This window comes from Indicator indicator, chromosome 1, assembly GCF_027791375.1.
Source record: "Indicator indicator isolate 239-I01 chromosome 1, UM_Iind_1.1, whole genome shotgun sequence".
NCBI lineage: Eukaryota > Metazoa > Chordata > Aves > Piciformes > Indicatoridae > Indicator > Indicator indicator.
In genome coordinates, this window is record NC_072010.1 from 20973576 (window position 1) to 21001202 (window position 27627).

The following is a 27627-nucleotide window of genomic DNA, read 5'->3' on the forward strand; positions in this document are numbered from 1 at the left end:
AACTAGCAGAGTGTTTGGTTGTCATTGAGCGTGCCTGTGTCATATGAGTCTCTGGATTGGTGAAAGAATTTTCCTTCCTGGTAGTTCAGTATCCTTTTGCAGAGGGAAATCCACTTTTCCTTCCTGGCCACTGAAGGCAAGGTTTCTGAGAACAGAGAATTTGCCTTTAATAATTTTTAACTATTACATATTTGAAAGATATTGAATGCTGCCAGTGGCCTGTAGGTGTTCTGGCTGCCAAAAATAATTTCAGAATTGTAAATTCAAATGTTATTACAGAACTTGGTGTTTTAAAGATGACACTTCTTGAGATACATGCTAAGATTAGAATTGTGTCATCTTCAGTTTGGTTTTCTGTGAATGCAGTTATAATGTATAATGTTGTCATGTATCATCTGGTTTAAATCCTTTTAACCCTTATGACTAATTTCTATTTGTGCTGACAGAGTAACAAAAACCTCAGACAAGGGATTTTCTGATTTTGCAAAACCAAGTGATCTAATAGTGTATTTACTGAGAATGGGGTAGCATAAGCTACTACCACACATTCTTCAGCAGAAAATCTAGAGAAAGGAAAATAATGGTAATTTCTGGACCTCTTGAAAGTGTTCAGTTATTATGATTGGCAGGGGAACAGGAAAATGTGAACATTAAGTATGAAACTTTAAAAAAAAAATCATATTTTGTAACATAAAATCTGGAAGATTATTATTAGCAGTTCCTACTTAGATGTTACATTTTCAGAGTGAGTGAATGTAAATGGCTTCCATCATACAAATGAAAATCATAGAATATATTAGGTATGGGAATATTGGTTTATAATGTCTGAAAAATTAATAAATACGTATGATCACAAACTCAAAGTTTTAAGTAGATGCTCTGAAGTTGAGGTGATATTTGACAGAGCTGAGAGACATTGGGCATGAGAATTGCACTAATTATCTACTAAAGCATGTATTGATATGTTTCAGAGAGAACCCAATATTCTAAAATAAATCTCTTTGAAAATATTTATAGCTTGAAATTAAGGTGGCCTTTTCAGTTTGTGGCTTTAAAATGAATTGGATCAAATTTCATTTATTTCATGAATTCACAGCACAAGTTCATGCAACTATTAATAGTTTACATAAGTGGTGCCCATCTGGCATTCAGAAGGTTGTATCTAATCAGTACACAATAACATGCAGGGCAGAATTTGTATTCTTGTTCTAACTCACAGCTGGCAACCCTATCTGCTAATCCCAATGAAAGCTTCAGTTTGAAATATAAAACTACTTTTGAACTTTGTATATCCTTCCTCACAGATGTCTGGAGCCTTGGGTGATGTGTTTCTTTTACAATTCCTTTTAGTTCAGGGAATGAATTGTTGCAGTAAGAGTGATGTTAGTGATTCAGCGCCTGACTATGAAACAAATCCTTAAATATCCATTTTAAGAGTGTATTTTATATAGGAAAAGAAAGCTGAAAGTGAGCAAAATGCTTTGATTTTGTGTTTTCATGTAGCAAAAATTCATTGTGAAGACCTTGCATCATTAGGTTAAAAGACTCCTCAATTATAGCATGATGAAGTTTATAATTGCAGTACTCACTTCTAGTTTGTTCATCTAAAATATGAAGTTTACAAGCATATTTAGTTTTGCTTCTTGACACTGTTAAGTACAGTTAGAAAGTGAAATTTTCATCTTAACTGCCGAGTATGAGAATTCTAACATGTTGTTTTGTTTTTTTAAACCAGTTTACCATACTTTTGTTTCTAGTAGTAACTTGTGCAACCTTTCATCTTGTGAGTCAATCCTATAATTAGTATCCTTCTTTGCCAGAGGCGTACTGCGTGTTTGTTTTAGGTACAGAATGTCTGCAAGAAATTTAACTTAATGATTACTTTTTAATGTAAGAGCTGGTTAGCTCAATTACACTAGATTAAAGTGAACTTGAAATTCCTGAGTTACAGAGAAGGGGCTAATTATTGACCTGTACTGAATAAGTATTACTTCCTATGGGTTTGGTGTTTTTTTTTTTTGTGTACTTAGTAATGTGGCTGGCCCTTTAGCCCAATCTTGCAGTGTCTCTAAGTAATTATCTGTTTGTTGTACAAAGTGGATTTGCAAAGTTCTGGTTTTAACTTGGCCGTTAGGCTGATCCAAATTATTCCAGCACTGCATATATTGTAATAAAGCTGCAAAACATTTCTCCAGTTAACTTTTTTCCGCCAGTCTATCTCCCCAAACCATAAAGTAATAGTAGGAGTTACAGCTTTGTACTGTTTGTTTTTTTTATTTATTTTAGATGTTGTTGATATTTTCTAATTACAGAAGCATGTGACTGTTTGAAATGTATGAATTTAGTAACCTGCTTTTGCTCTGTATTCAGACTGAAAATCCTAGTTTACATTTATCTCCTACAATGGCGGGAATGGTTGCATTGGCACCACTTCAACAGTTTTGGTGCCTACATGCTGACTGCTATGGCTTTTGGGTACAGAAAGTCCCAATTTGTGACTGATGTGTGAGTATTAAATAGTATGAACCAAATGCACAATAGTGTGTGGTTGTTTTGGTTTTAATTTTTTTATTTCATTTTTGTTTATTCTGTTTTGTGCTGGTAGATACTATTGGCTGTGTTGCTTGGCTACAGAATAGTTATTCTGTGTTCCTCTTAAATATTTTTCTTGTTTAACAACAACAACCACCAGAAGAAAAAAAAAGTATAAACCACAGAATTCTGTTTTAAGGCTATTGCATCTTAACCCATTTCCAGTATGTTCCTGCTGATCACTTGTGTCCTTCCAGTTGTCCTCTTCTCTGCTTGCCTTGAATTTTTTTGGGTGATAGGCCTTACATTCTCACTCTCTTACTGCTTCACTTGTACAAAACCCATGCACTGCTAGCCATGTCTTTTTTACAAAGATCATAGAGTGAACTTACATGGTATTTTGGGTGGCAAGTACATGTGTCTTTTGAGGTATAGGCTGTTTCTAAAAAGATTAGCTGCTGCAGCTTTCTTAAATAAAGGGATGTATCTATCAGTTTTAGTGAATTTTGATTTTAAGTCCAGTAGTGCAATTGTTATATACATGCTACTGAATGTGATTTATAGTTACCATATCTGCATATAGAAACTTAGGATTGACTTAATTCACCCTAATTTAGGCATATAAAAGTTGATACTTCACAGTTGTCAGCCCAAACTCCCACTGGCAATCAGTGGAAAGAATTAGGTACCGCAAGATTTTCTGGCTAGCCAGGTAAGTAAGCTTCAATGACTAATACTAAGCAGTGTCTCAAGCCATTTCTGATTAATTCCTTCTCTGGAGATTTCTGTTTCTGGCTCTTGTTTTAGAAAGGGAGGCCAAAGTGAATAGCTCTGACTATAGACCTTCAGGTTTCTGAAGTTCATTTCATCTGGATGCCAGTATCAGGTTAGATGAAGACTGCAAATTCAACATTGGATGGTTCTGTCTTCCCAAAACTTGATCTTCCCATTACCTGTTTGCTAATTAATTTCAAGGAGGAGAATTGAGATTTTAGTGTGGATTATTTTTAGTTATCTACTCCTGATAAATAAAACAATTTAAAAATTCTTTAATTTTTTTCTTGCAAACTGAAGCAACCTTCTGAGAAAACTGGTCAAAGTTACAATGTGCCCAAATTGAGGCCTGTGACCCTACTTAGATTCCTTCTTATATAGTCACTCTGATACAGGTTTTATTTACCTTGTTGCATATGTTATTTCCCATAGATCCTTTCTTCATTTAAAATATAGGATAGGCAAAGTCTTTAATTCTATGTCTGAGCTTACTTGCTACACACTATTTTATATTCCACATGGAATGTGAGTTACAAATTATTGCTGGGCTTTTCTTTGATTCTGCCAATGCAAAGCAATTTTGCAGTTGTTGACATATCTTTGTAACAGAAGTAATGTAAAGTGCATTGTCTGTTATACAATTAACGAACTGAAACAGAAATTAAAGTCAGAATACTTGAAGACATTCAAACCCTCTGTACTTGACTAACCTAGAGTAGGCTGCTACCTTCATGACTGTTGATATCTATAGTGGCTACATCTACAAGCTATTGACCTTAGGCTCACTTGCTCTATGCATTGGAGAGAAATGATCAGGGGAAGTGTTTAAGAAAAAAGAGAATAATTACACCCTAGAAGAACCTTTCTCCCCTCTCCCTGTGCAGAGAAACTTCAGGTGACTCCTTCTGAAACAGATACTTGCTTCAGTCAGATGAATCTCATTAACAGAACTTAACTTTTCAGAATATCTTCTGTATTCTATGACTGATTTCTGTTGACTTCTGTTAAAGAGTGGAGATGTTATGTTTCAGATTAAAAAATATAACAAAACAAGGATGTTGTACTCAGTGGCTTTTTGTTCTATATGACTTTATCCCCAAAGCGTTAAGTGGTGATTTAAAAAACTTGCTTTTTGTAAGCTGCTATTATTTCTGACTTCAAAGCTAGAGTTTTTTCATCTTTAATGTAGTTTGCATGTGCATGCTTACTGTTGCACAGCAGGTAGCTTTCTTTCCAGTAAATCATGGCATTTACTTTGATACTTGCAGTATTGCAATAAGGTGCTGACAAATGTCCAGCATTTTTAAAAGATGCTGAGGTTGCAAAGTTGAACATTTAAAAAAAAATCAGAAAATACTAGTAGGGTTGGTTATGCAACCTTAATTCAAAACCATAATTCAGCCCAGTTGTGTGTAAGTATTATGAAACAGTCTTAATTAAGTAAATAGGCTCAGTTTTCCACAATACAGACGTATTTCCCACTCTCTCTCCCACCCCGCCTCCACAGTATGTGGAAATGGCTAACAGTTAGTTGTTTCTTGGGGAAAAAAAACCCAAACAAACTCACCACCAAACAAACCACCATGTCACCTACCTCCACCTCAAAAAAAAAAAAAAATCCCAACCAACCAAACAACCCCCCACCCCAAAAAAACAAAAACAAAAAACACACAAAAAATATTAAAAAACCAGCGACAACCACAGATTCAGAAGTATTTGCAGTGTCTGGAGAATTTACCCTAAATCAGTGCTATTTTAATATAATTAACAACAGGAAATAAAATGGTGGGCAAACCTGAGTATGGTGTATTTAGTTTTGCTGCATCATACATTTCATGTGACTGTTGCTGTGCAAAGAGGGGTCTTTAGTGCTTCTACTGAAGGCTACGACTGAATAAGTTCCACCAGAGAGAAAATGCAGCTTTTACTGGTTAAAACAACCTCCATCCAGGTGGCTTGGGAGACAATTGAACCTTCTATCTTCTTGATAAGGGTCTCTTAAGCTTGTTACAGAAGACAGAAACCTCATCATTACCTCATTTTTCAAGAGTGGCATCTAAAAGGTGTTATAAGTCATGTTCATTATTGCAGACCCCTCAATTTAATTTTAAAGATCATTGTGGTGGGTTGAAAATTCCCCTGCCAACCTTAAATTTGCCAGACCAGCTCAGTTGGAAGCAAATGAAAGCTGTATTTACAAGCAACACTACAATCTACAATGAAATGCAATTAATATGTACAAAATACACAATATTTACAATATTTACAGGTACTTAAAATTAATAAACAGCACAAGAACCCCCCTGGTTAAAGACCAGGGGAACTGCAAGAGCTTCTCCCCCTGTGCCTCCCCCTTATCCCCCGAATGAAAGGGACAAGAAACAGAGCAGAGAAGTTAATACCAGTCACAACAAAAGCAATGCAGCCAAGGTCAGTAAAGCCAGTTAGTATCTCCCAGCCCGAGGAAGCAAGAAGAGAGACTGTTTACATTACTAGCTTAAGTCTCCGATGGGGTTGTTTAGAATTATCATTATTGTAATTTTTACACCCAATAGTGGTTTATTTACATTTTACTACTTTCTGTTCAGGATCTGGGGAAAAAAAATGTAAAGGCATAGCCTAAAAACTACCACAGTCATTTTGTTCTCAGGAGTGTTTTAAGAGAAGATGGAAGCCCCTCTCAGCCACTCTGAGCAATATATTGGAAGAAACAGACTTCAGTATTCTTCTCCAAATTTCTACATCTGTAGGCCTGAGCACAGTGACTCTAGGCACTGTGTTACTCAGTTTGACAGATATTTCAGATTCTCTTCTGTAATTTTTTACTTCCAGTGTATAGCAAGTGTGTGGTGTATTACAGGTCTCTAGTTTCCCAGCTAGAAACCCTGAATTTAAAAATCATAGGTTTTAGGGCTTAAGTTTTATAGATTCATATAATAGTTTGGGTTGGAAGGGACCTTAAAGATCATCTCGTTGCAACCCCCCAACCATGAGCAGTGACACCCTCTGCCAGGCCAGATTGTTCAGGGCTACATCCAGCCTTGCTTTGAACACCACAGGGAGAGGGCATCCATGATCCCCCTGGGAACCTGTTCCAGTGTCTCACCACCCTTGCTGTAAAGAATTTCTTTCTAATATCCAGTCTAAATCTACCTTGGTCAAGCTTAAATCTGTTCCCTCTTGTCCTGTCACTACAAGCCTTTGTAAAAAGTCCCTTCCCTTAAGGGAAGTCCTTTAACTTTTGCATACTTCAGACCATGCACTTGGGAAATAACTTCAGACATGCTGCTCATATTTGCATACATGCCACTGTCATTTAACTAAGTGAATATATAATTAGATTCTAAAGGATATATAGTCTCCCTCTCTTTTAGAAAACGTAGTAGCAGTAGTTACCTGCTTGAAAATGCTGTGCATTTAGGCAGTGCAAGATCTTCTGCTTGTGTGTATAATGTCTTGTATAAGCATTTTAGAACTGAACACTGACATAAGCAGACTTAATTGGCTCAGAATACTTTGTTCTATAACTGAGTAGTCCTGAAGATGATTTGAGGCTTTGCACATACAGAATACAAACCAGATACTTTCTACTTTCATCTTCTGTTGAAATTCATAGCCTGGGTGGGGTGGATGCATTCTATAGTTGGATTTTAAGAAGAGGAAAATGCTAGAATACTTTTTCCCAAAACATGTCTGGAAGAGAATTTGGTTAAAAGTGAAGTATGCAAATAGTTGTTGTGGGTTGTTGTTTTGTTTTGAGTTTTTTTTCCTGTACCCAGCAGTCTCTTATATTCTGACACAAACTTCATCTGATACTGGTTTAACACATGAAAACACCTGGGAATGAAACTGCATTTTTCTGCAAAATAGTTGTTAGACACCCTCAGTTGTCAGAGGTGCAAAGTGAGCTCCTGGAAGCAAAAGTCAGGTAATTGCAGACAGCACCACAGTCAGATTAAGAGCAGTATATATTTTTTTGCCACTAGGTCATGCTAAGTATTTCAGGTATATGGAGGAGACATACTGTCTTTTCATATTGATAACCAGTTCCATTACATTTTGGGAGGAAGAATAGGTAGTTCAGCAGTGACACGAATTTTGTCCCACTTCCTCTGATTTTTTGCTTACTCTTAGAGTTTTTTGGGGTTTTTTTAGGTTGTTTGAGGGTTTCAGTGATTTTGGGGCTTTATTCTCATGTATTTTAATATGGCTAGACAGTTGTCAAAGCTGAAAGTTTTGTGTATAAAACAATGTTACTTTGGTGCCTATTTATCACTGCCTTTTAGATGACCATAGTAATACCAATTACTAAAAGAAAAACATGTTGCAGAGGCTGACTGTGCCTTCCAGACAAAGCAGTGTGTATCCAGTAACGTGGAGTTCATATACATTTTAAATTCACATGCACACTTAATTGTTCTTCCATTTTAAATACAAAAGGCTGTCAGTGGTTGGAGCTTGTGAAAATGCACTGCACAAGAGAAATGGTCTTGGAAACAAATAAAATTCCAGAGATTTTAATTTATAAGCACATTTCTCAGGATTTCCAAACAATGGATAAATACTTGAACAGTCATTTTCACCCTTAGGGCTTTCTGGTACATTTATTAAAAAAATAACAAACCCAGCAAAATAAAACCAAACACTGTAGGGCACAGACTTGGAAACTTAAGGTTTTAAAGTCAGCATTTGGAGTACATTTTTCAAAATGTGGTTTGACATGATGAACTTTTGGGTGTAGGCCATGCATGCAAATGGCTTTCCTTTCACAGATGCTGGGAGACTCTCAGTTTACCACAGTCTCCCAACAGCAATATTCAATAAAGTTTCTTACCTCTTACTTGAAAGATCAGAAGACAGGCAGTCAGCTGCTCGGTAAAGACCCAAATATACTCAGCACAACATAATTGACATTGATGTTAATTCTTGGTACTACATATTAGACATTTATTACACATATATATATATCTAGTATTGGTGCTATATGTACATACATCATGTTTATACATAATACATACGTTTGTTTGATGAGGAGTAGGTAAAGATACTGCCTTCTTTCATTTGAAATGAACATAAACAATTTTTAAGCTTTTTTGAAATGGAGTTTCAAGACACGTCACATTACCTTGTATTTTCCATGGATTAAGAGCACATATGCAGATAGCCAATGCAATTCAGCTGACAGGCAGGAACTTGTTAAATTATCATAACTTGAGGGTATGTCTGAGCCCTTAATTCATGTCAAATTAAGGTCGATACCACTGACTTGCGCCCGTCAGCATAAAGGTAATGGGAAAACACTTTTTAGAGTAGGAAAATGCTCCTTTCCTCTCTCATGACCAGAAATGCCAATATTGCAGGAATTAACATTTTGATTTATTTTATATGTTATTTTCAATCCTGATTGTAAAAGATGGCCCTCTGTCCAATATTACCATGGAGTTTGATTAGCTTTGCTTTATTTTGCAAACCCTCTTTGGATTAACATGTGGTAAGAAACCTCCAACATGTGGTAAGAAAACTCCAACATAGTCCACTGTTCATCCTCTTCAACTTTCGAAATTGTTGTATCATTATTATATTATTTATTATATCCAGGGAAGACATGTAAAATGTTGTAAGTTCTGTTTTCACATGGCTAGTCTACTGCAGAAAGCTTTCATGTAGGTATTCTGATTCTAGTAATGACTGTAAGTAGTAATGGTTCTGAAAAAGAAAAAAAAATCCAAGTATGAAATAAGTGATAAAGGAAGTCCTTTTACATTTAGTGCTCTCTGGTTGCTTGGTGTAATAGTCTGAAAAAGCAACTATTCTATTTGGCAAAAGTTACTGGTGATGCATTTGGGATTCATATGTTCAGTGTCATCTGAATTACTGCTATTTAAACCTCCTGGATTAACAGAAACTTTACCTGCTTTTATGCATATACTGACGTTATAATGCACTGTTGGGTAATTGAGGGAAGAATGTGTATTACACTTGCTGCTCAAAATTACAAAAGTGACATCTTGGTATTTTGGGTAATTATTCTATAGTGCTAGCACATTTCCAGAGTATATTGCAACTATTTCTTAAATAATTTTTGCTTTTTTAATTTTTGTGATGCATAATATGCACATGCTTTCCAAAATCATAAAATGGTGTGCACTTCCTTCCTCCTTTCTTAGTGTGTCCCATCCAGGTCACAGTATTTAATATTTAATGTTTAATCATGTAATCATTTAATAGAGGTAAAAACAAGTTGAAAGTTTAAAATGCTCCTTCTTGTTTCGCTGAAATGGGACCATTGATCTGTGAGCCTGAGAAGACAGTTTATGAAAATGCATGTGTGTCTGAGTAGCACTGAAAGCAGAGGTCAGCAATGCCACTTCTGCAATAGCATTCTGCTTCTGAAATGTTGGTGTCTGCAGGGAAGATCACAATCATTATCATCAGAGCTGCACTACCATGGACTGCCCACAGCATCTATTCCAAAAAGTTCTTTGAAGGTAAAGATAAGTGGTAGACGTTCTGAGGAACAGAAATTGCTTACTTAAGGACTAAATAATTCATTAACTCAAACGAATCTTAAATAACTAGATGGCTCAAATTTTTTTGTTTGTTTGTTTGGTTGGTTGGTTTGTTTGTTTGGTTTTGGTTTTGTTTTGCCATCCTAGTGTAAAATAAAACACTGTATTTCCAGTTTGGTGGTTGATGATGGGTTGATAAAGAAATATTTAAGTTATGATTTCCCATAATATGTAATCATACATTTTTTGTGAGAAAATGAAGAGCCAAAAATGTAGCAGCTTTACCTCCAGTGCTTTTGTTAATTTTTGCTTTAAAGAGTAATTCTTTTTTTTCCCTACTAATTATGGAGGCCTAATTCCTGGTAACTTTTTAGTACTTTTTAGGTAGGTGCATTCATACAGATAATTACATGAAACATGTTTGAAGATATTCTGATCTGCTTTTTATCGTCTTATTTTTAAGCGTTTGTCCAGACTATATTTAACCTCCCAAAGATTAGATCAAGCAGTTGACCAAAACTGAAAACCAGATATCAAAGCATAGTTCTTGGTTTTCACACTAAAGCCAGCACACGTTGCTGTATGGACAGCTTTTTTCAATATAATTTTACTGCTTCTCAGAGAATCTCATCCTGTAACTTTACATACAATGCAGCAATTTCTGCAGTCTGCTAAAACGGTAAACTTCAAACTACAGCTGCAAGAATTCAGAAACAGAGTGAAAAGTTTTCAGTGGAAGATTGCAGTGCTGCTGCCAAGTTCTAAGAAAAAGATTATGACAGTGGTTGCTTTTTCTTTCAAATAACAATGAAGATCTGGTAAAGTGTTCATAGAACTTAGCTCTTTGAGTAGTATGAATTGTACAAAAACAAACAGAGGGACAGGTAATAATTACTTAAGAGGAAAGTACCTGAGACCCTGAACTGGAATTTTTTTTCATGTTATGTGTGACACGAATAATAGACTCTCTGCTATGATAGTGAAAATGGTAACAGTTCACTACAAGGACAGGCGTTCAAGTGGTATGAGGACCTGGTGCTCAGGAACATGGTTTAGTGTTGACCCTTCAGTGCTGGGTTGAGGGTTGGACTGAATGATCTAGCGTATCCAGAGAGGTGAATTCTGCCACTTCACTCTGCTCAGATGAGACCTCACCTGGAGTACTGCGTCCACCTCTGGAGCCCTCAATATAGGAAGGACGTGAATCTGATGGAGCGGGTCCAGAGGAAGGACACAAAAAGAATCCTCTGCTATGAGGATAGGCTGAGGGAGCTGGGGTTGTTCAGCCTGGAGAAGAGGAGGCTCCAGGGAGATGTAATAGCAGCCTTCGAGTACGTTAAGGAGGCCTACACAAGGGATGAAGAGAGACTGTTACAAAGGCCTGAAGTGACAGGACAAGGGGCCATGGCTTCAAACCAGAGAAGGGCAGATATAGATTGGATGTTAGGAACAGATTCTTTACTATGAGGGTTGTGGAACAGGTTGCCTAGGGAGCTGGTTGAGGCCTCTTCCCTGGAGATATTCGAGGTGAGGCTCAACGAGGCCCTGGGCAACCTGATCTGGTTGAGGATGCCCCTGCTGACTGCAGAGGAGGTTGGACTAGATGACCTCTGGAGGTCCATTCCAACCCAGATCGTTCTATAATCTTGAAGGTCTCTTCCAACCAGATGTATTCTGTGAAAATGTATTTCTACTTCATGTAGGAGATTTCTTTATTGACTTGAATTTTGAAATCTACTGTATTTTAATAATTCAGAATCACAGAATAGTTTAGGTAGGAAGGGACCTATAAAGATTATCTGGTTCAAACCCCTTCTTGAGCAGAATCATCTGGATGGAGCTCGTTGCCAAGGATCACGTCCTGACAAGTTCTAAGTATCTCCAAGGAGGGAGAGTACACAAACACTCTGGTCAGTCTGTGCCAGAACTCAGTCACCTTCACAGTTGAGTGATGCTCCTGATCTGATCTCCAGAGGGAATCTTCATGTTTCAGTTTGTGCCCATTGCACATCCTCCCTTCAAGGATTTATACCCATTGGTGAGATAGCCTCTTGAACCTTCTCTTCTCCAAACTGAGCAGTCCCTGCTCTCTCAGCATTTTCTCACAGGGGAGAAGCTCCAATTCCGCAGTCGTCTTTGTGGCACTTCATTGGACTCTTTCCAGTAGCCCCACTCTGTCAAATTTGACAAGCTAAAGCATATAAAAAAGATCTGCTATAACTCTGCTTTCTACACTTTTGATACCACATAATACTAGAGGTTGAAGATAATCTTTAGTCAGGCAGGTGTAAGTACAATGATGCCTTTTTTTCATGCTTTTGTTTTCCTTCACATTGAAATCAGGAAATCAACAACTAAACATTCTTTCCTCTGAACAACAGCCATGATCTGACCTCTCCACTTATTTTTTTTTAATATTCCTCTGCTTACTAGCAACTATATTATATTAAAATTTACATAAACAGTCTTTATTAAATACATTTGTGTGTCTTTTTTTTTTTCCCTTGGATTTATTTCTCCCAATTCTGACTATGTGGACCATTTCTTAGGAATTATATTCTTTAGGTTTTTAACAGTGACTTTCACAGGGAAATAGGCATGTTTAACTTATAATTTAATATGGTTTGTGGGTTGGTTTTAGTCTTTGTTTTATTTCCAAATTGATGTCAGAGAAATATTTACTGTTTTGTTGCTTCTCCCAAGTAACAAGTGATAGAATGAGAGGATGCCAGGGGAGTTTTAGATTGAATATTAGGAAAAGTTTCTTCACCATAAGTGTTGTCAAACATTGGAATAGGCTGCCCAGGAAAAAGGCTTGAGTCGCCATCCTTAGAGGTATTTGAAAGACTTAAATGTGGTGTTTGGGGCTGTGGTTTAGTGGTGGACTTGGCAGTGCTATGTGAACAGTTCAGGGTCTTTTTCAACCTAAATGATTATATGAGATTAATTTTTAAAGACCATTTGTAACCTAAGGTAGTTTCAATAAATGGTGTTACATTTTGGAGACTTTTTCACTTTCTATGTATAAGTAACAAGTGTTTGTCAAGGCTTGAAACATTGCTTAGGCCATTACTGATATGGATGTAAAGTCAATCTGCTGAGTTTCTCCTAGAGATATTGGCTCTGTTAAAAAAATTAACTCTGGATAAAAAAGCAAAGTAGCACAACTGAAGTCCTAGGATTGATCCTAGAAATGACCATAGTGTTATGACATGCACAACCAAGTAAAATGCTACCTTCGATAGCATTTGGACTTCTGTGGGTGTCTCAGTTCTCAGAAATTTTCCTTATGAAAGGAAGTTCATGTATGTGTGACTCCCTCTAGTGGATAGCTTTCTCAACTATCCACTAGGAAATGCTCTCCATATTAAAATCATCTGACATCTTTAAAAATTGAGAGGTCTTTGTTTTCCTGGTGAAGATCCGATTCCATTCTTGTGGACAGTCAGAATATGTTTGTGCATCTCCACATGTTACCACTCATTTTGCAATATGCTTTAATTTTTTTCTCTTTGTATGTACAACTTATGTTTATGCATTAGCAGATGGAACATCCTTTTATCTTTTTTTTTTTTTTTTATGTTCCTGTAGTGCAAACATCTTCTGTTTCCCAGATTTTCATTTACATGGTTGTATATTCCTGAAATGTTTTCAGTTTGCCTCAATTTTTATTTAATTTCATTTCAGGTACCACCAAGGTAAACCTTGTAAAGATTCCATCAACTGCTTCCAGTCCTCGAGACACTGCTCTAGCAGCTGTTATATGCAGTGCACTTGCAACAGTGCTCTTGGCTCTTCTTATTCTTTGTGTTATCTATTGCAAGAGGCAGTTTATGGAGAAGAAACCAAGCTGTAAGTTTCCAGTTACTGCTAATATTCATATACCAGTATTAGTTTTGCAAATCCTTCTGTTGGTAAACAAATGGAATTTCTACAGCATTCAAGCAAGTTTACCATTGAGGTGAACATGTTAGCAGAAGGCCAAGACTACATATCTATACATTTTTGCCAGTTCAGTGTGGATGTTCCAGCTTCTTGCTGAGAATATGCTGTGTAGATGTCCAGAAATAATCCAGCTGCATTAACTCTGTGTCGTACTCTGCTGGATGCTGAACAGATAAATGTGGACCATTTAGATCCAAGATGGGATGTCATTACAGAGTTGCAGTGACAATATGAAATTACCAGCTTGGAGGATCTGCACATCACAGGCCACTGTGAAACAACTTAGCTCATCAAGATAATTAATGTGGCCATTATACATAGCAGATCTGTCATTAACAATTTTGGTTTGATGGGCATATTCAAGATTAATTAAATGCCCAGGCGAGTTAGAGTTACAGATTTTAAAAAGTAATCTGTAACAGCTCAGAAATGTAACTCAGACATTGTTTATAAATAAACATTTTTCTGACCCTTAATTTAAATAAAGCAAAAGTCAAAAGCACTCTAGTTCCCATTTATAACGAAGACTGCTGTCTTTAAGATAACTCAAACAAAATCCCAGTGGCTGAAAGCTGAATGTGGAAAATTTCAGATGGGAAATACTGAGAAAATGTAATGAAATCATCATCAAAATAAGAGCAGATATCTCCCTACAAGAGGCTGTAGTTGAACCAGCTGTTGTAGGGCTTGTTACAAAGTGTGTGGTTTGCATTATATGAACCACATGATCATTGTGGATCTTTCAGTTGGAAAATGTATGGAAATACTGTATACTATGATATTTATGCATTCTATGAAGGCAGGAGGCTCTGAACAAGAAAAAGTTTAATTTACTTATGTATGGTTTTTATCCATTTTGTCCAAAGGGTCTCTGAGGTCACAAGACATTCACTACAATGGCTCCGAATTGTCCTGTTTTGATAGACCACAGCTTAATGAATATAACCACAGAACTTGCTGCCAGTGCCAGAGAAGCACATCACAGACATGTGGTATGTTAGGTCTACTTAAAAGTGACTTTATGGCATGATGAATGTTCATCTAACACTTGAGTTGCAACATTTAACTTTAACTACAGAACCAACATTGTCAAAATACCTTTTGTCCTTGGCTAAATTACTCAATAAGCACATAGAATTTCTAAGTAGCTCTTTAGTTATGTTTAACTTTTTTTTTGTTTTCATTCCATTGACCCTTCACTTAAAAACTATATTTAAATGTCTGTCTCACTTTCTGATAAAAAGAGCACTGCATCTGGCTTAAGTTGATCTAAGGGGTTTACCAGATGGCATCTAAGAACATGATATGAACTCTAAAAATTAGAACTTGAAAATTCAAGTCACTGAGATTTTGTGGAGTGGTATCAAAGCAGATGTATTTATGACATTAAGAAATACATAAAAGAGCACAGGCTTAAATGCCTTCCTAATGTTAACTCAGAATGTAGTACTTCCTCTCGCATGTATCTAATTAAAAAGTAAATTAATTTACAAAGTAGACATTCATGTGTGGCATCTGTATTGCTCCTGGAGGAACACTATGTCTTTTATAAGTATAGTTCCATTTCAAAGTAATAAATTAAAGAACTCAGGTTTTGCAATAAGAAATCTCTTTCCTCAATCCATATATTTTAATGTAACTGGCAAATTAATATTCAAAGTTGAAAGAGTACAGAGCCTAAGCTTACACAGAGTTTTAGCACTGTTAAAATCATTTCTATTCCTTAGGACCAGTTCACTTGATTCCATCGCTGTGTTGTGATGAAACCTGCAGCATGGAGCACAGCAGTCACAGTTGTGCTTTCCACTCACAGACTACTCTTAATGAAAGGTAACTTAGTTTTCTCAATGTCTGTCAAACATTAAATATTTCTTATGTAGTCAAATGAAGATACGATAGCTGTTTGAAGTGGAATGAAGGATTTTGAACTGTAGCCTTTTCTGCTGTGGGTTAGCAAGGTGCTGCATAAACCTGTGAATCTGGGGTGAAGTGGCATGAGGTTTTCTTTCTTTAGAAGCTCTTGATAACTGTGAGATTTGAAATATTTACTATTTCATAATTTCTACCACATTGTGACTATTAGTTCCTCCCAATCCACTGAATAAAAATAGAGTTGTATGGTATCCTTCAGAGTTTCCCTTCTACAGCTTTTAACACAGGATGTATTTATTTCTTTTAGCTATAGAATTATTTTCCATAGGAGGTTTAAATAGGTCTCCTGCTGGTTTGTTTTTATGGTCAAATGTAACTAAAAATGTAAAGGCAGCTTCTTCATAGGTATTGTTTATGCAAGGTGACTAAATGCAAGATAAAAATTACCTAAATTTTGTATAACTTGTTCAAATGCCAATAAGCTTGAGTTATCCTTTTATACCACCAAGGCTGACAGATGGAGAGTTGTGTACTTTGTGAGGAATCTTTTGGTTAAAGCTTTAAAAGTCATATCCGTGCTATGTGGACATCAAAGATACCGTGGTTCCTTCCAGTAGAAATAGTTTGCTTCAATTCCTTTGCCAAAAGAGTGTATTTCCTTCAATTGTGGTGCAATGTCCTGACTTTTGGCCTCATCTATTAAAATGCTCTGTGTGTACATCAAAGCTGTTAAAGCATCATGTTTTGGAAGTACGTAAGGTGACTTAAAATCTGTTACAGGTTATGTTGATGCGGAACGGGTCTCGTCACACGAATTGTCTCTGTGTATCAGATTTAATGAGGCCTTTACAGTTTTATGCATCTGTAGACAATCTTTGGAAATAAAACGTATACCTTTTGTATATCTTTTAATACTTGTTTCTGACTTTAATATACCAAGGCATTACTGGATTTTTAATAGACATAGACATGTATAGTATGCTCAGACCTGTCAGTATCATTGTGCACCTTCGATACATTTGAGTTAGACAATACTGAGCTTCTACTTCCACTGTCTTCCATTTCCCCATAAAATAAAAATAATTGTTTTGGGAATTAAAAATCCTTGTCCTTTGTTCAATAAGGACAAGTGCAGAGTGCTGCATCTGGAGAGGAATAATACCGGGTAGCAGTACAGACTAGGGGTAATCCTGCTGGAAAGCAGCTCCATGGAGAAAGTCCTTGGAGTCCTGGTAGACACAGTGTGCCCTTGTGGCTAAGAGAGCCAATGGCATCCTGGGGTGCATTAAGAAAACTGTCCAGCAGGTCTAGGGAGGTTCTACTCTGCCCTGGTTAGACCACACCTGGAGCACTGTGTCCAGCTTTGGGCTCCCCAGTTCAAGAGAGACAGGGATCTGCTGGAGAGAGGCCAGTGGAGAGCTACGAGGATAATTGCAGGACTGGAACATCTCTCCTATGAAAAAAGACTGAGAGAATTGGGGCTGTTTAGTCTTGAGAAGGCTGAGAGATCGCATCAACAGCTATAAATATCTGAGGGGTGGGTATCAAGATGAAGGCAATAGCCTTTCTTCAGTGGTGCCCAGTGATAGGACAAGGAACAATGGGTACAACCTAGAACACAGGAGGTTCCACCTCAACATGAGGAGACACTTCTTTATGGTGAGGGTGACAGAGCACTGGCACAGGTTGCCCAGAGAGGTTGTGGAGTCTGCTTCCCTGGAGACTTCAAAACTCCCCTGGATGTGTTCCTGTGCAGCCTGCATTAGGTGATCCTGCTTTGTGGGGAAGGGGGGTTTGACTCCATGATCTCTGGAGGTCCCTTCCAACCCCTAACATTCTGTGAATTCTGTGATTAATATGCCATGTGGAAGAGAATACAAGAAAAACTTCTTTTCACATTTTGAAGGCTAGACTGACAAACTGAAAAATCTGAAGTGAATGCATGTTCAGTATGAAATCAGAGAGGTAGAAGGAGTCTTCTTGTCTATTCTCTTCTCCCAGTCTGAACTCTTTACTTTCACATCTATTAGATTCCACAGTCCTCTCAAACATATTTCTTGCTGCAGTTTAAGCTTGTTACATCTTGGGTTTAATGCTCCTATTATGCATCGAGAACTATTAAATTCATTCCCCTTTGAAACTGTCTTTGTATCTGAATGGTACTATCATGTTGTTTATCATGTTTCTGTTTTTTTAGATGATAGCCCCAGCTGTAGTTCATGTTTTCTAAACCCCTCAATTCACAGTGTGAAGGGCTCTAAACATCCTCTTTACCTTTAGTAACGTTCTCCACAACTTTCTTCATTTCCAGATGAGAAACAAACTCTATTGCTCTTGAAAATAACTTTTTTGTACAGGGTACCTCTAGACATACATAACGCTGATACAACCCTGTTAAACTGTCCTGAAATACCAATAGTTATTAATTAATGACAATAATTATAATATTGATAATATATTCTGGAATGCTTTTGAAACTATGTGATTTTTATCCTTTTGCAGGGCTTCTGATTCTGTTGGAGAAATGATTCCTGCCTTTCTTGGTTCTCTTTCACACTCTACCTGTGGAGACATTTCAGATGCTTGGCCTCTTATGCAAAACTCAGCTTGCTGTGACAGTGTTTCTTTCTATGGATCGTATTCAGAACTGGCTGTGGGATCTGCAAAACCCTGCACCCCTGAGACTGAAAATCCAGCCCCTGCTGAGTTGGATAATAACCACGATCTAAGTGAAGTACTTATTTCAGTGAAGTCTCTTGAAGGGAGCATTGCAAACTCCTTTGAAATCCCCAAACGTAGAACATGCATAGAAGGTTCATCACTTCAGAACTCAGTGGCTGCTGAAACCCAGCTGAAGCCAAAGCCTAATGAAACAGCAGATGACTCTACAGACTGATGTAAAGAGGTAAAAAACATAACTGCAAAGGTGCAAGAATGTGCACTTAAGTCACATAGAGCTAGATTAAAAAAAGAGTTGAAGGGTTTTGTTTCTCCATAGGTTACATCTAGCTATTGCTGAAATAAAAACTGTACAAGAGATCCAGTGGTTTCACATTTTGAAATAATTGACTGAATTTGAAAGGTGTAATTAATCAAACTGTAATGTTGAGAAAATGTGAACCAGAATACAGGGGTAAGTCTGAACACCAGGCAGCATTAATCAGGTTGGGGGGTGTTTTCATTACATTTCTGCAGGAAAAAAAAAACATCTCAGTTTAATAGCCTTATGACCAAGCTCTTATGTGAAGCTGGTCCCTATTTATGAGGGAAAAACCGAGGACTTGACTTTGCTCATTGTGAACAAAGCTTAAAAGATATGGAAGTGTTAGTCCAAAAATATTTGCAAAGCCTTTTCTGCGAAGTTCCTACAGCAGTGGCTGAAACAGAACAGAGACTTTCAAATGCTTCTTAAGGCCATTCGTATTCCCATGTCATAGGATGAAACATTCCATAAGTTTGACCATAAAATATAATATGATCTATAAATATTCAGACAAAATGCAGGTCTGAGGTCAAAATGAGATGAGGAGATAAACACTCTAACCATCACAAAAAGTCACTTGGCTACTGCTTCATCATTGTATCTATTTTAATATTAGCTGTGGTCTGTGGTTTTAAACTGACATATTCTACTATTGGAAATAACTTGCAGCAACAGTTAGCCAATCTGTGAAAGGATCCCAAAGTGTGGCATGTATACTGCTATTGTTGCTCAAGGGTTGTGCAGGCTGTGGCTGGAAAGCTGCAGTAGCCTCCTGTGCAGGTACACAGAGGCAGGAACAGAAGCAGTTGCCACTAATACTAATAATAAATAATACACCAAATTTAATTAAGAAAACTATGCTATCTGTAATTAATAAAATTTTTTTGTCATCTGTAGAAATAAAACTACCTTCCTTTGATCCTCTTCCATTTGGTTTGCATGCCATTTTCATACCATTCTTAAATGAGAAGGAAAGTAATTAAATTTGACAAAAAATATGTACAGTCTGAAAATACAGAACTGCAATAGCTTTGTAATTTAAGCCTTAATTTTTTAGGGGATGTTTTCAGCAGTTTTTCTAGATGAAAGGAGACACAGAATTTCAAAATACCACTATAAAAATTAACTTGCATCTCACTCAACTTGTTACTATATATGAATTGTACGTTTTATGACTGAGTCGTGTGTGTGTGTGTGTTTAGAAATCCTTTCTACGTTTCAAACTCCTGTATTCTTTGATAGCTTTTTTTTATTATGTATTAACATACAGAATTGTGTATAATTCTGAATAAGCAAGATGGTTTGGGTGGTTAGGTTTGGGGTTGTTTTGGGAGGCTTTGGTTGGTTTTAGTTTAGGTTTTTTTTTTATTTTAATAGACCTTGCTGATTAATTTTGTACAATTTGTCCCTATTCATACTCCACACTGCACCATTATATATGCTGCAGCTCTTGATGGAGACATTGGAGGGAGAGGCTTAGCAGAGACGTATTTTTGGGCTTAATTCTCACCAACTGCACAAATACAAGAAAATTATTTCCTCTCAGTCCACCTGATTTTCTTGAGTTTGCCCTTCATCTTTCTTATCTTCTTGAAATACTTGGGGAGGATGGTCTTGAAGAACATACAGTCTTCCACAGGGCCATACTTTCATTGTATTGAAAAGTAAATAATAATGTAATAAAACCAGAAGGCTGCATGTTTTTATTTCTGTGCACATAAATATAAGGGTTTTTAATGAGTATTTTAACACAGGTACAGTCTTCAGGTTTCGGTGAGTTGTTACAACAAGCAGTAAGCATAGCTGTATGTTTTTAGTGTTGAGCCAAGTACAGAAGTGGACACAGAGTTTATGTAACCACTGTTTATCACTTTCTTTTAGGAAGCTATTTTGCTCAACACTAAAGCCGAATGCTTCCCTGATGCTCCTCTGCTGTTCCTCAGCAAGCATAGTCTGGTCTTAAATGTTGCATGGTTTCAATATCAGCTGGAATAGAAGAAAAAAAAGGCATCATTTCACACCTTCTGAGCAGCTGCATCTGAGCCATAACAGCTGTAAAGTGAAACTTCAAGGAGCATCCTGGGAGAACCATGAAAATGGATTTATTACCTTTTGCATCTCTTTTAACAAAAAGAACTTTTTATTCCCTCAGATTCTCAAAAACTCCATCAGAGTGTGTATATAACTACATCCAGAAATACAAATACTTCAGTGTGTTTAGGTGGCTATTTTCAATACCACTACACTTGTCAGAAGGTGTGAGACAAGCCAGTTATTCTGCTTGCAGATTTATGCATGCATTTGGATTTCTTTTTGGCTGGTTCTAATTTTAACTCAGTTTCCTGCTGTTGAAGGACATTAAAAAAAAAAAAAGCATTTCTATTTATGCAAGGATCATCTATTGATCCTCTGAAGCTTTTATTATATATTATGTTATAGTCAATAAGCTAGTTGGAGGAGGTACAGAATTTGCATGTTACAGTATCTATGATTGAAGTCCTCTCCATCCAGTTCTGACATCTGTGGGAGGGGGCATTGTTTTGTTAAGCATAGCAGGAGATTAGCTTGAAATTAGATTTAGTTTCATGAAAGTCAGACATATAGATAGGGACATTGTCTTTAATTGGTAGCCTCAGTATTGGAATACAGCACTTGTTCTAGCATGTGATTTTTGTATGTTGAAATAAATGTAATCAGCTGGCACACCAAAAACTATAGCAGGTGTGCCATGCAAGTAGTCATACAATGAGACTATTACTAATATATTTTAGTAATGCATTCTTTATCAGGGTCAAGCTGAGTGGTGACCTGGCTTATCCATTTGGTGGGTCTTTTCATTTATGTCACTCTGCCCTTCTCACTGTAGATTGTCTAAATTGATTATTTTTTCCACACAAAATATAAAAATTAATTAATATTTTTTTAAGAAAATACCTCTAAACTGAATCCTCAGAGCTGCCTGTATGCCTAGGAAATTATCAACTCTCTGCCCTCATTGCTGTTAAGATTAAAAAAAAAAAAAAATTAACTTCAGTTAATTCCACCACATCCCATAATACCATTTGTTCTGCAGCCAGTTTTATCCCTAAAATAGTTTTCACTTCTGTGCAATCCCAGTAACCTCTACTGATTCATTACACTCAACAGGCTCAAACTTGTCAGTGGTGGGTTCTAGCAATTATTCTTTAAAGTACCCAGTGTGCCTTGGCAAAAGCAATCAGCAAAACAGATGCAAATTTGCAATAAACCTTACTCATCTTTCCACACATGGTTTGTGTGGCAATGGGAATGGTGGGACAGTATTCATATATTCCATCATGGAAAAAGGATTTGCTTTGAAGTACCCAGTAGAAGGCTGCACCTGTACAAGAAGAGCTAAAGCCAGTATAGGCAGCCAAGCCAGTAAGGCACTTCAGATACAACCAGTGAGATTATTCATGTGTGCAAAAATCATGAATAACAGTTACCAAATTCAAACCAAAGAAAGTGAAGAAATTACAGAAGGTTTGGTTTGGTTTGGTTTGGTTTGGTTTAAAGCAGTACATAACCACCATTTGGTCACTGGCATAATAATACACAGTTACACAGGGAGTAGAATAACTCAGCTAAGTACTTTTGAAGTATATATTCAATAATAGCTTAGAATAATGTCTTTGGATAATTTCATGCATTTAAGAAGTGACAAAATGCTATTTTTCACTACATGTGCATGAGAAGATGTGTGCTTTGTTGTATCTACTTTGTAAATGAAAAAAAATTCCAATGTTCATTTCACTATAGGGCAAGATATTTTTAGAGCATGCAGAGATTTAACTTTTCATTAATAACAGTTCTTCATTAATAACAGTTCTTTAAAAGGCTATGTTCAAAAGTTTTGCCAGTATCTGCCACAGCAAGTATGTTTTTCCAGAGAATTTACACTTTGAATCATTGGGTTTGTCTGGCAACTCTAGAGAAAAATACTCCTTTCTTTAAATGTGTGACAGATACCTTGAGAGCAAATGGGGAGGAGAAAATTTAAAGAATGCTTTTTAAATATCTGTGTATATTGTGTATATATTTTTTTTCCTTAATTTAACCAAATTGGTCTTTTTTATATTGCCTGTGGCAAGCAATGTTGTACATGCCAATAGCAAGCGTACACTACCACTGCATTTAGACTGCCCATGTATCATGTCTAGGGACTTGTAGTGCTGTTTTAAATACTCCTTTAAGGAATGTAAATTAAAATCTTGTACAAATTGTTTTGTAATACTTTTTCTACTTGTGAATAAAATGTTCTATGAACCACTCTTGGTTTGATGTCAAATTAATCACAGAATCATAGAATCAGTCAGGGTTGAAGGGACCACAAGGATCATCTAGTTCCAACCCCCCTGCCATGGGCAGGGACACCTCACACTCCATCAGGCTGGCCAGAGCCTCATCCAGCCTGGCCTTAAACACCTCCAGGGATGGGGCCTCAACCACCTCCCTGGGCAACCCATTCCAGGCTCTCACCACTCGCATGGGGAAGAACTTCTTCCTCACGTCCAGTCTGAATCTCCCCACTTCCAGCTTTACTCCATTCCCCCTAGTCCTATCACTACCTGATAGCCTAAAAAAATACCTCCCCAGCTTTCTTGTAGGCTCCCTTCAGATACTGGAAGGCCACAATAAAGTCACCTCAGAGCCTTGTCTTCTCCAGACTGAACAGCCCCAATTCTTTCAGTCTGTCCTCATAGGAGAGGTGCTCCAGCCCTCTGATCATCCTGGTGGCCCTTCTCTGGACATGTTCCAGCATGTCCATATCCCTCTTGTAATAGGGGCTCCAGAACTGGACGCAGTACTTCAGGTGGGGTCTCACCAGAGCTGAGTAGAGAGGGAGAATCACCTCCCTTGACCTGCTGGCCACAGGCCACAAATTAATGATAGCATTCAAGGCAAAGTTAGTGAGCAATTTTTAGTGTTTTTTAAATTCCATAACCTTTTAACTGGATTGAAATTATGGTCTAATTTGTTACATCTTATTCTTCAGATGCCTGCTGTTTAGCATTGTTCTTCAGGCTGGAAGACCTTTGTCATGGGTTTGAGCAGACAGAAGCTATTTTACCCCTTCCCAAGAAGTAAAGATTGGCAAGAATTGGAAATTTAAATGGAAGTACTATTCACAACTACATGCAACAGTACAAAAACATACAAAATGCACAAATTCATACTCTGCCTCAGCCCAGTTCTCTCCAGCCTGGGCTTTACCAAGACCTCACTAGGCCAACATCATCCTAAACCTCCTCCCGCCCCCAGCCAGGCCAAAACCCCAAACCTCAGCACCCCCCCACTCCATACCTCTCTATCCAAGCCTGAATGACACAGCAAAAATTAGTCAGGCCAAAACCCTCAACACGCCCATAAATACCAGAGAGATACCAGCTTAGCACATGGGGAAAAGAGAGGGGGAAAAGGGCAGAACTGACAGAAATGCCTGTTTATAAAGAAGGTGCAGGATCATGGGAATTAAATAAGAAAGATTACACTTTTTCTGGTGTCCACCTCTCTGCACCTCTCTGGTGCTTGGAGGACTTTCAACTCCACGGTTAAGACATCCAGTCTTAAAACCACAACCACCTCGACAAAGCAGTAAGTTAATATCTATCTTTAAAATCATAATGCTTTAAAACCTGTTCAGAAGTTTGCTTCTCAAGGGAAAAAAAAAAAAAAAAAAAGCTGGTAAGCACTACAGATTGCTGCCTTTGAAAAGAAAACCAAATACTCCACACAGAAGACTGTTTAAGACAAGATAGATAAGTAAGTAATGAGAATAGTTGTGAAACAGAAAAGGATGCCCTCCTCCTGACCCTTGATTAGTACTAACAGAGCCTGCACTGGTGTTGCACTGCAGCAGCCAATAGTGGTTGCAAACCTTGGCTGAAAAAGAGGGAATTAGAGAATAGTTGGAGAGAAGATCTCTGATTATTCAGGATGTTTTTCAAACCTGGACCAGGAGGTTTATATATCAAAAAAGCCCAGGAAAATATTACTCCAATGGGATGCTGTACCATTTAAATGACTAAGGAAGGGGTGGTGTGGTTTGAGCAGAGGACTGAGGAGTAATTTGGTAATTGCATATAATTATGTGACTTCTTTTGGTAAAGCCATATGAAGCCCTGACTGGAAACTGAATCCAGGTAAGGATGGTAGGTGAAACAAACTAGGTAGTTTGTGTGGGGGAGTGTGTAGCACTAGTAGCTTTTATGGGAAAGTTTGAGAGAAATTGAAAGCTGCCCTGTTGCTAGTTCAGACCAGCAGCTTTCACACTGGTTCTTGTCTCTGTATAGCTGTTACTTCTCCAGTCTTTTTAAGTATGCAATTCAGAGCTTACCCAGGGAGCACCTTCTCAAAACAGCAAGGCTTCATTGTACAGCCATGGCCATGTGCTGCACTCCTGAGTAGTCTTCTACTTGTCTCCTGTTGAGACTGTCAAAAATGGCAGCACTCCACACCCCCAGCCCACCCAATCATCCTTCTGGTTCACTTAAATGCTTCTAGGTCTGCAGAGCAGGACCTGGCATGCTTGATAGTTCACTTGGTGTCCTTAATGGTAGCTTCATGACTCTTGGCACAGCTCAGATTGCAAGATTGTTCCTCTGACAAAAATTAAAAATAAAGGAAAAAAAAATTAATTGGGGGTGGGGAGGGAAACAAAATACAACTCAAAACACATCATGTGTGTGATCATAAACCTTGCATACACATTTGAGCCTATCAGTTGTTACCATATAAATGTCAGTAGCAAGGCTACCATTTTCTAGCCAAACATCTTTCTAGAGGTTAAAAGAAGAAAACACCCCCCCCAAATGTTTTCCCTGCTTGCATTGCTTTTCAGTACAAAAAGCTGCTTGCCTTTTCCACAAGGTAGACCAAGCTCTTAATCCAATGTTCCTCATCCTACCAGGAGTCTGAGCTCATATGGCTTTTCCCTTTGTTGTGGGCTCTTTGAGGGCCTTTGGTTTGCATTCCTGTGAAGTCCCTCCAAGCAACAACCTTCATGCATTAAATTAATCCTCTGGCTGACTGTGGTGATGGAGGTTTAGATCACTACCTGCAGCACATTCCAGTGCAGACACTGCTGCTTTGTTTTGCCCGTTTTAAGAAAAGGGCACTGAAGGGAGTATGCAGTGTTTCATCAGGCATGGAGCAAGATGAGGTTGGGTACTGCAGAGCAAAGCCACACAATGCACACTTTGTGCTGGCAGGGTGCAATTTAATCCATACTTAGTTTTGGTGTGAGTGATGGTAAAAGCCACTTGCTCTTCACATTGCACGTGAGCCATTTTGATTCCCTCTGATAAGGTAGTACTTTCAATAGGACAAAAATAATAGTGGGTGGATTTGCTAGTGACCCTGCTGGTTTCCACAACAGCAATCAATGATGGGATCAGAGGAAATGTTTTCTAATAGCATACTGATAGAGAGGGTGGCTGATTGAAGGCATACTGAAGCTTCTAGCAAGTGCCATGGCTTCAACAGCACAATCAGTTGACTGAGATTATTTTTTTCACCATAATTTAGTTTTCTAAATCCTTCCTTATCACAGTTGGATTTAACTTTTTGTTGTTGTTGACCTGACAAAGGGAGATTTGGCTTGTTGAAATGTTCTAAATGACATTTTTCTAAAGCATTGGTGGAAAAGCACACACACACAGAAAAAGGGCAGCTTTTAGAAAGTGCTTTTACCTGAACCTCAATCTTCATGGAATTTTTCCATTTCTTCTGCTCAGGTACCAGTCTCAGTTTGTGGATGAACAATTCACCTGCCCTTCAGCATGCAGACATTCTAAGTATACTACTTTCTGCTCAAGATCTGTGAAAATTTTTAAAGGCATAGCCCTAAAACCAGTACAATAATATAACAAAATCTACTCTGTAATCATCAGTTCAAGAGGACTATGTCTTGGGGGGAAAAATAAACCATTGGAATTCAAGAAATCACCCTGATTTGCCTAAGGTCTGTATCAGTTCATTGGAACATGATGATAACTATTTCCTAAGTACAGAATGTATGTGTCCATGAAGATATATTCTACAGTAGAATAAAAGAATAGCCAAATTTAAAAGAACCAATCATCTTGCATGCAACCTGAAGTGGGCCAGTTAGTAATTTTATTCCTAAATTATTAAACATGAGGAAATTACAGAAAACCACAGGCCAATTTCTGTGAGGCCTTTACACTGTGCAAGCATTTATTCAGCATGTGGCAGAGGTTACAAAATTAATTGACAATTTTTTTTAAGTAGTAAAGGATTTATTTAATTTTTATTTAATGCCTTTCAGTCCAAAAATTCAAGTGCTGTACACATTTCATGCATCAACGTTGAAGCCTTAAAAATAGATAGATAGATAGATAGATAGATAGATAGATAGATAGATAGATAGATACATAGATAGATACATAGATAGATAGATACATAGATACATAGATAAGGACCTGCAGTCAGTGTTCTGTGGCTTCTTTCCAGGACTTTTAGAGTTGCAAGTCACAGAATCACAGAATGTTAGGGGTTGGAAGGGACCTTGAAAGATCATTGAGACCAAGCCCCCCGCCAGAGCAGTATCACCTATAAAAAAATCACACAGGGACACATCCAGACAGGTCTTGAATATCTCCAGAGAGGGAGACTCCTCAACCCCCCTGGGCAAGCCTGTTCCAGTGTTCCATCACCCTCATAGTGAAAACATTTTCCTCCTGTTTCCATGGAAGTTCCTATGCCTCAATTTCCACCCATTGCCCCTTGTCCTGTCATTGGGCATCACTGAGAAGACCCCGACTCCATCCTCTTGGCACTCAGCCTTTATGTATTTATAAACATGAATGAGGTTATCCCTTAGTCTCCTCTCCAAGCTAAAGGGACCCAGCTCCCTCAGTCTCTCCTCGTAAGGAAGATGCTCCACTCCCTTAATCATTTTCATGCCTCTGTGTTGGACTCTTTCAAGCAGCAGTAACACACTGGAATACTCACTGAGGAAATGCGATT

General features: G+C 37.7%; 1 protein-coding gene across 1 annotated transcript in view; it reads left to right on the top strand.

The window, feature by feature from the left end:
• TNFRSF19 (TNF receptor superfamily member 19) overlaps positions 1–18528 on the top strand; it is a 44038-nt gene extending 25510 nt beyond the window's left edge. Inside the window, exons 5-8 of the mRNA XM_054388797.1 lie at positions 13503–13667; positions 14627–14752; positions 15488–15590; positions 18135–18528. Coding sequence (XP_054244772.1) covers positions 13503–13667; positions 14627–14752; positions 15488–15590; positions 18135–18528 — 788 coding nt within the window. The remainder of the gene's footprint in view (positions 1–13502; positions 13668–14626; positions 14753–15487; positions 15591–18134) is intronic.
• The last annotated feature ends 9099 nt before the right edge of the window (positions 18529–27627 follow it).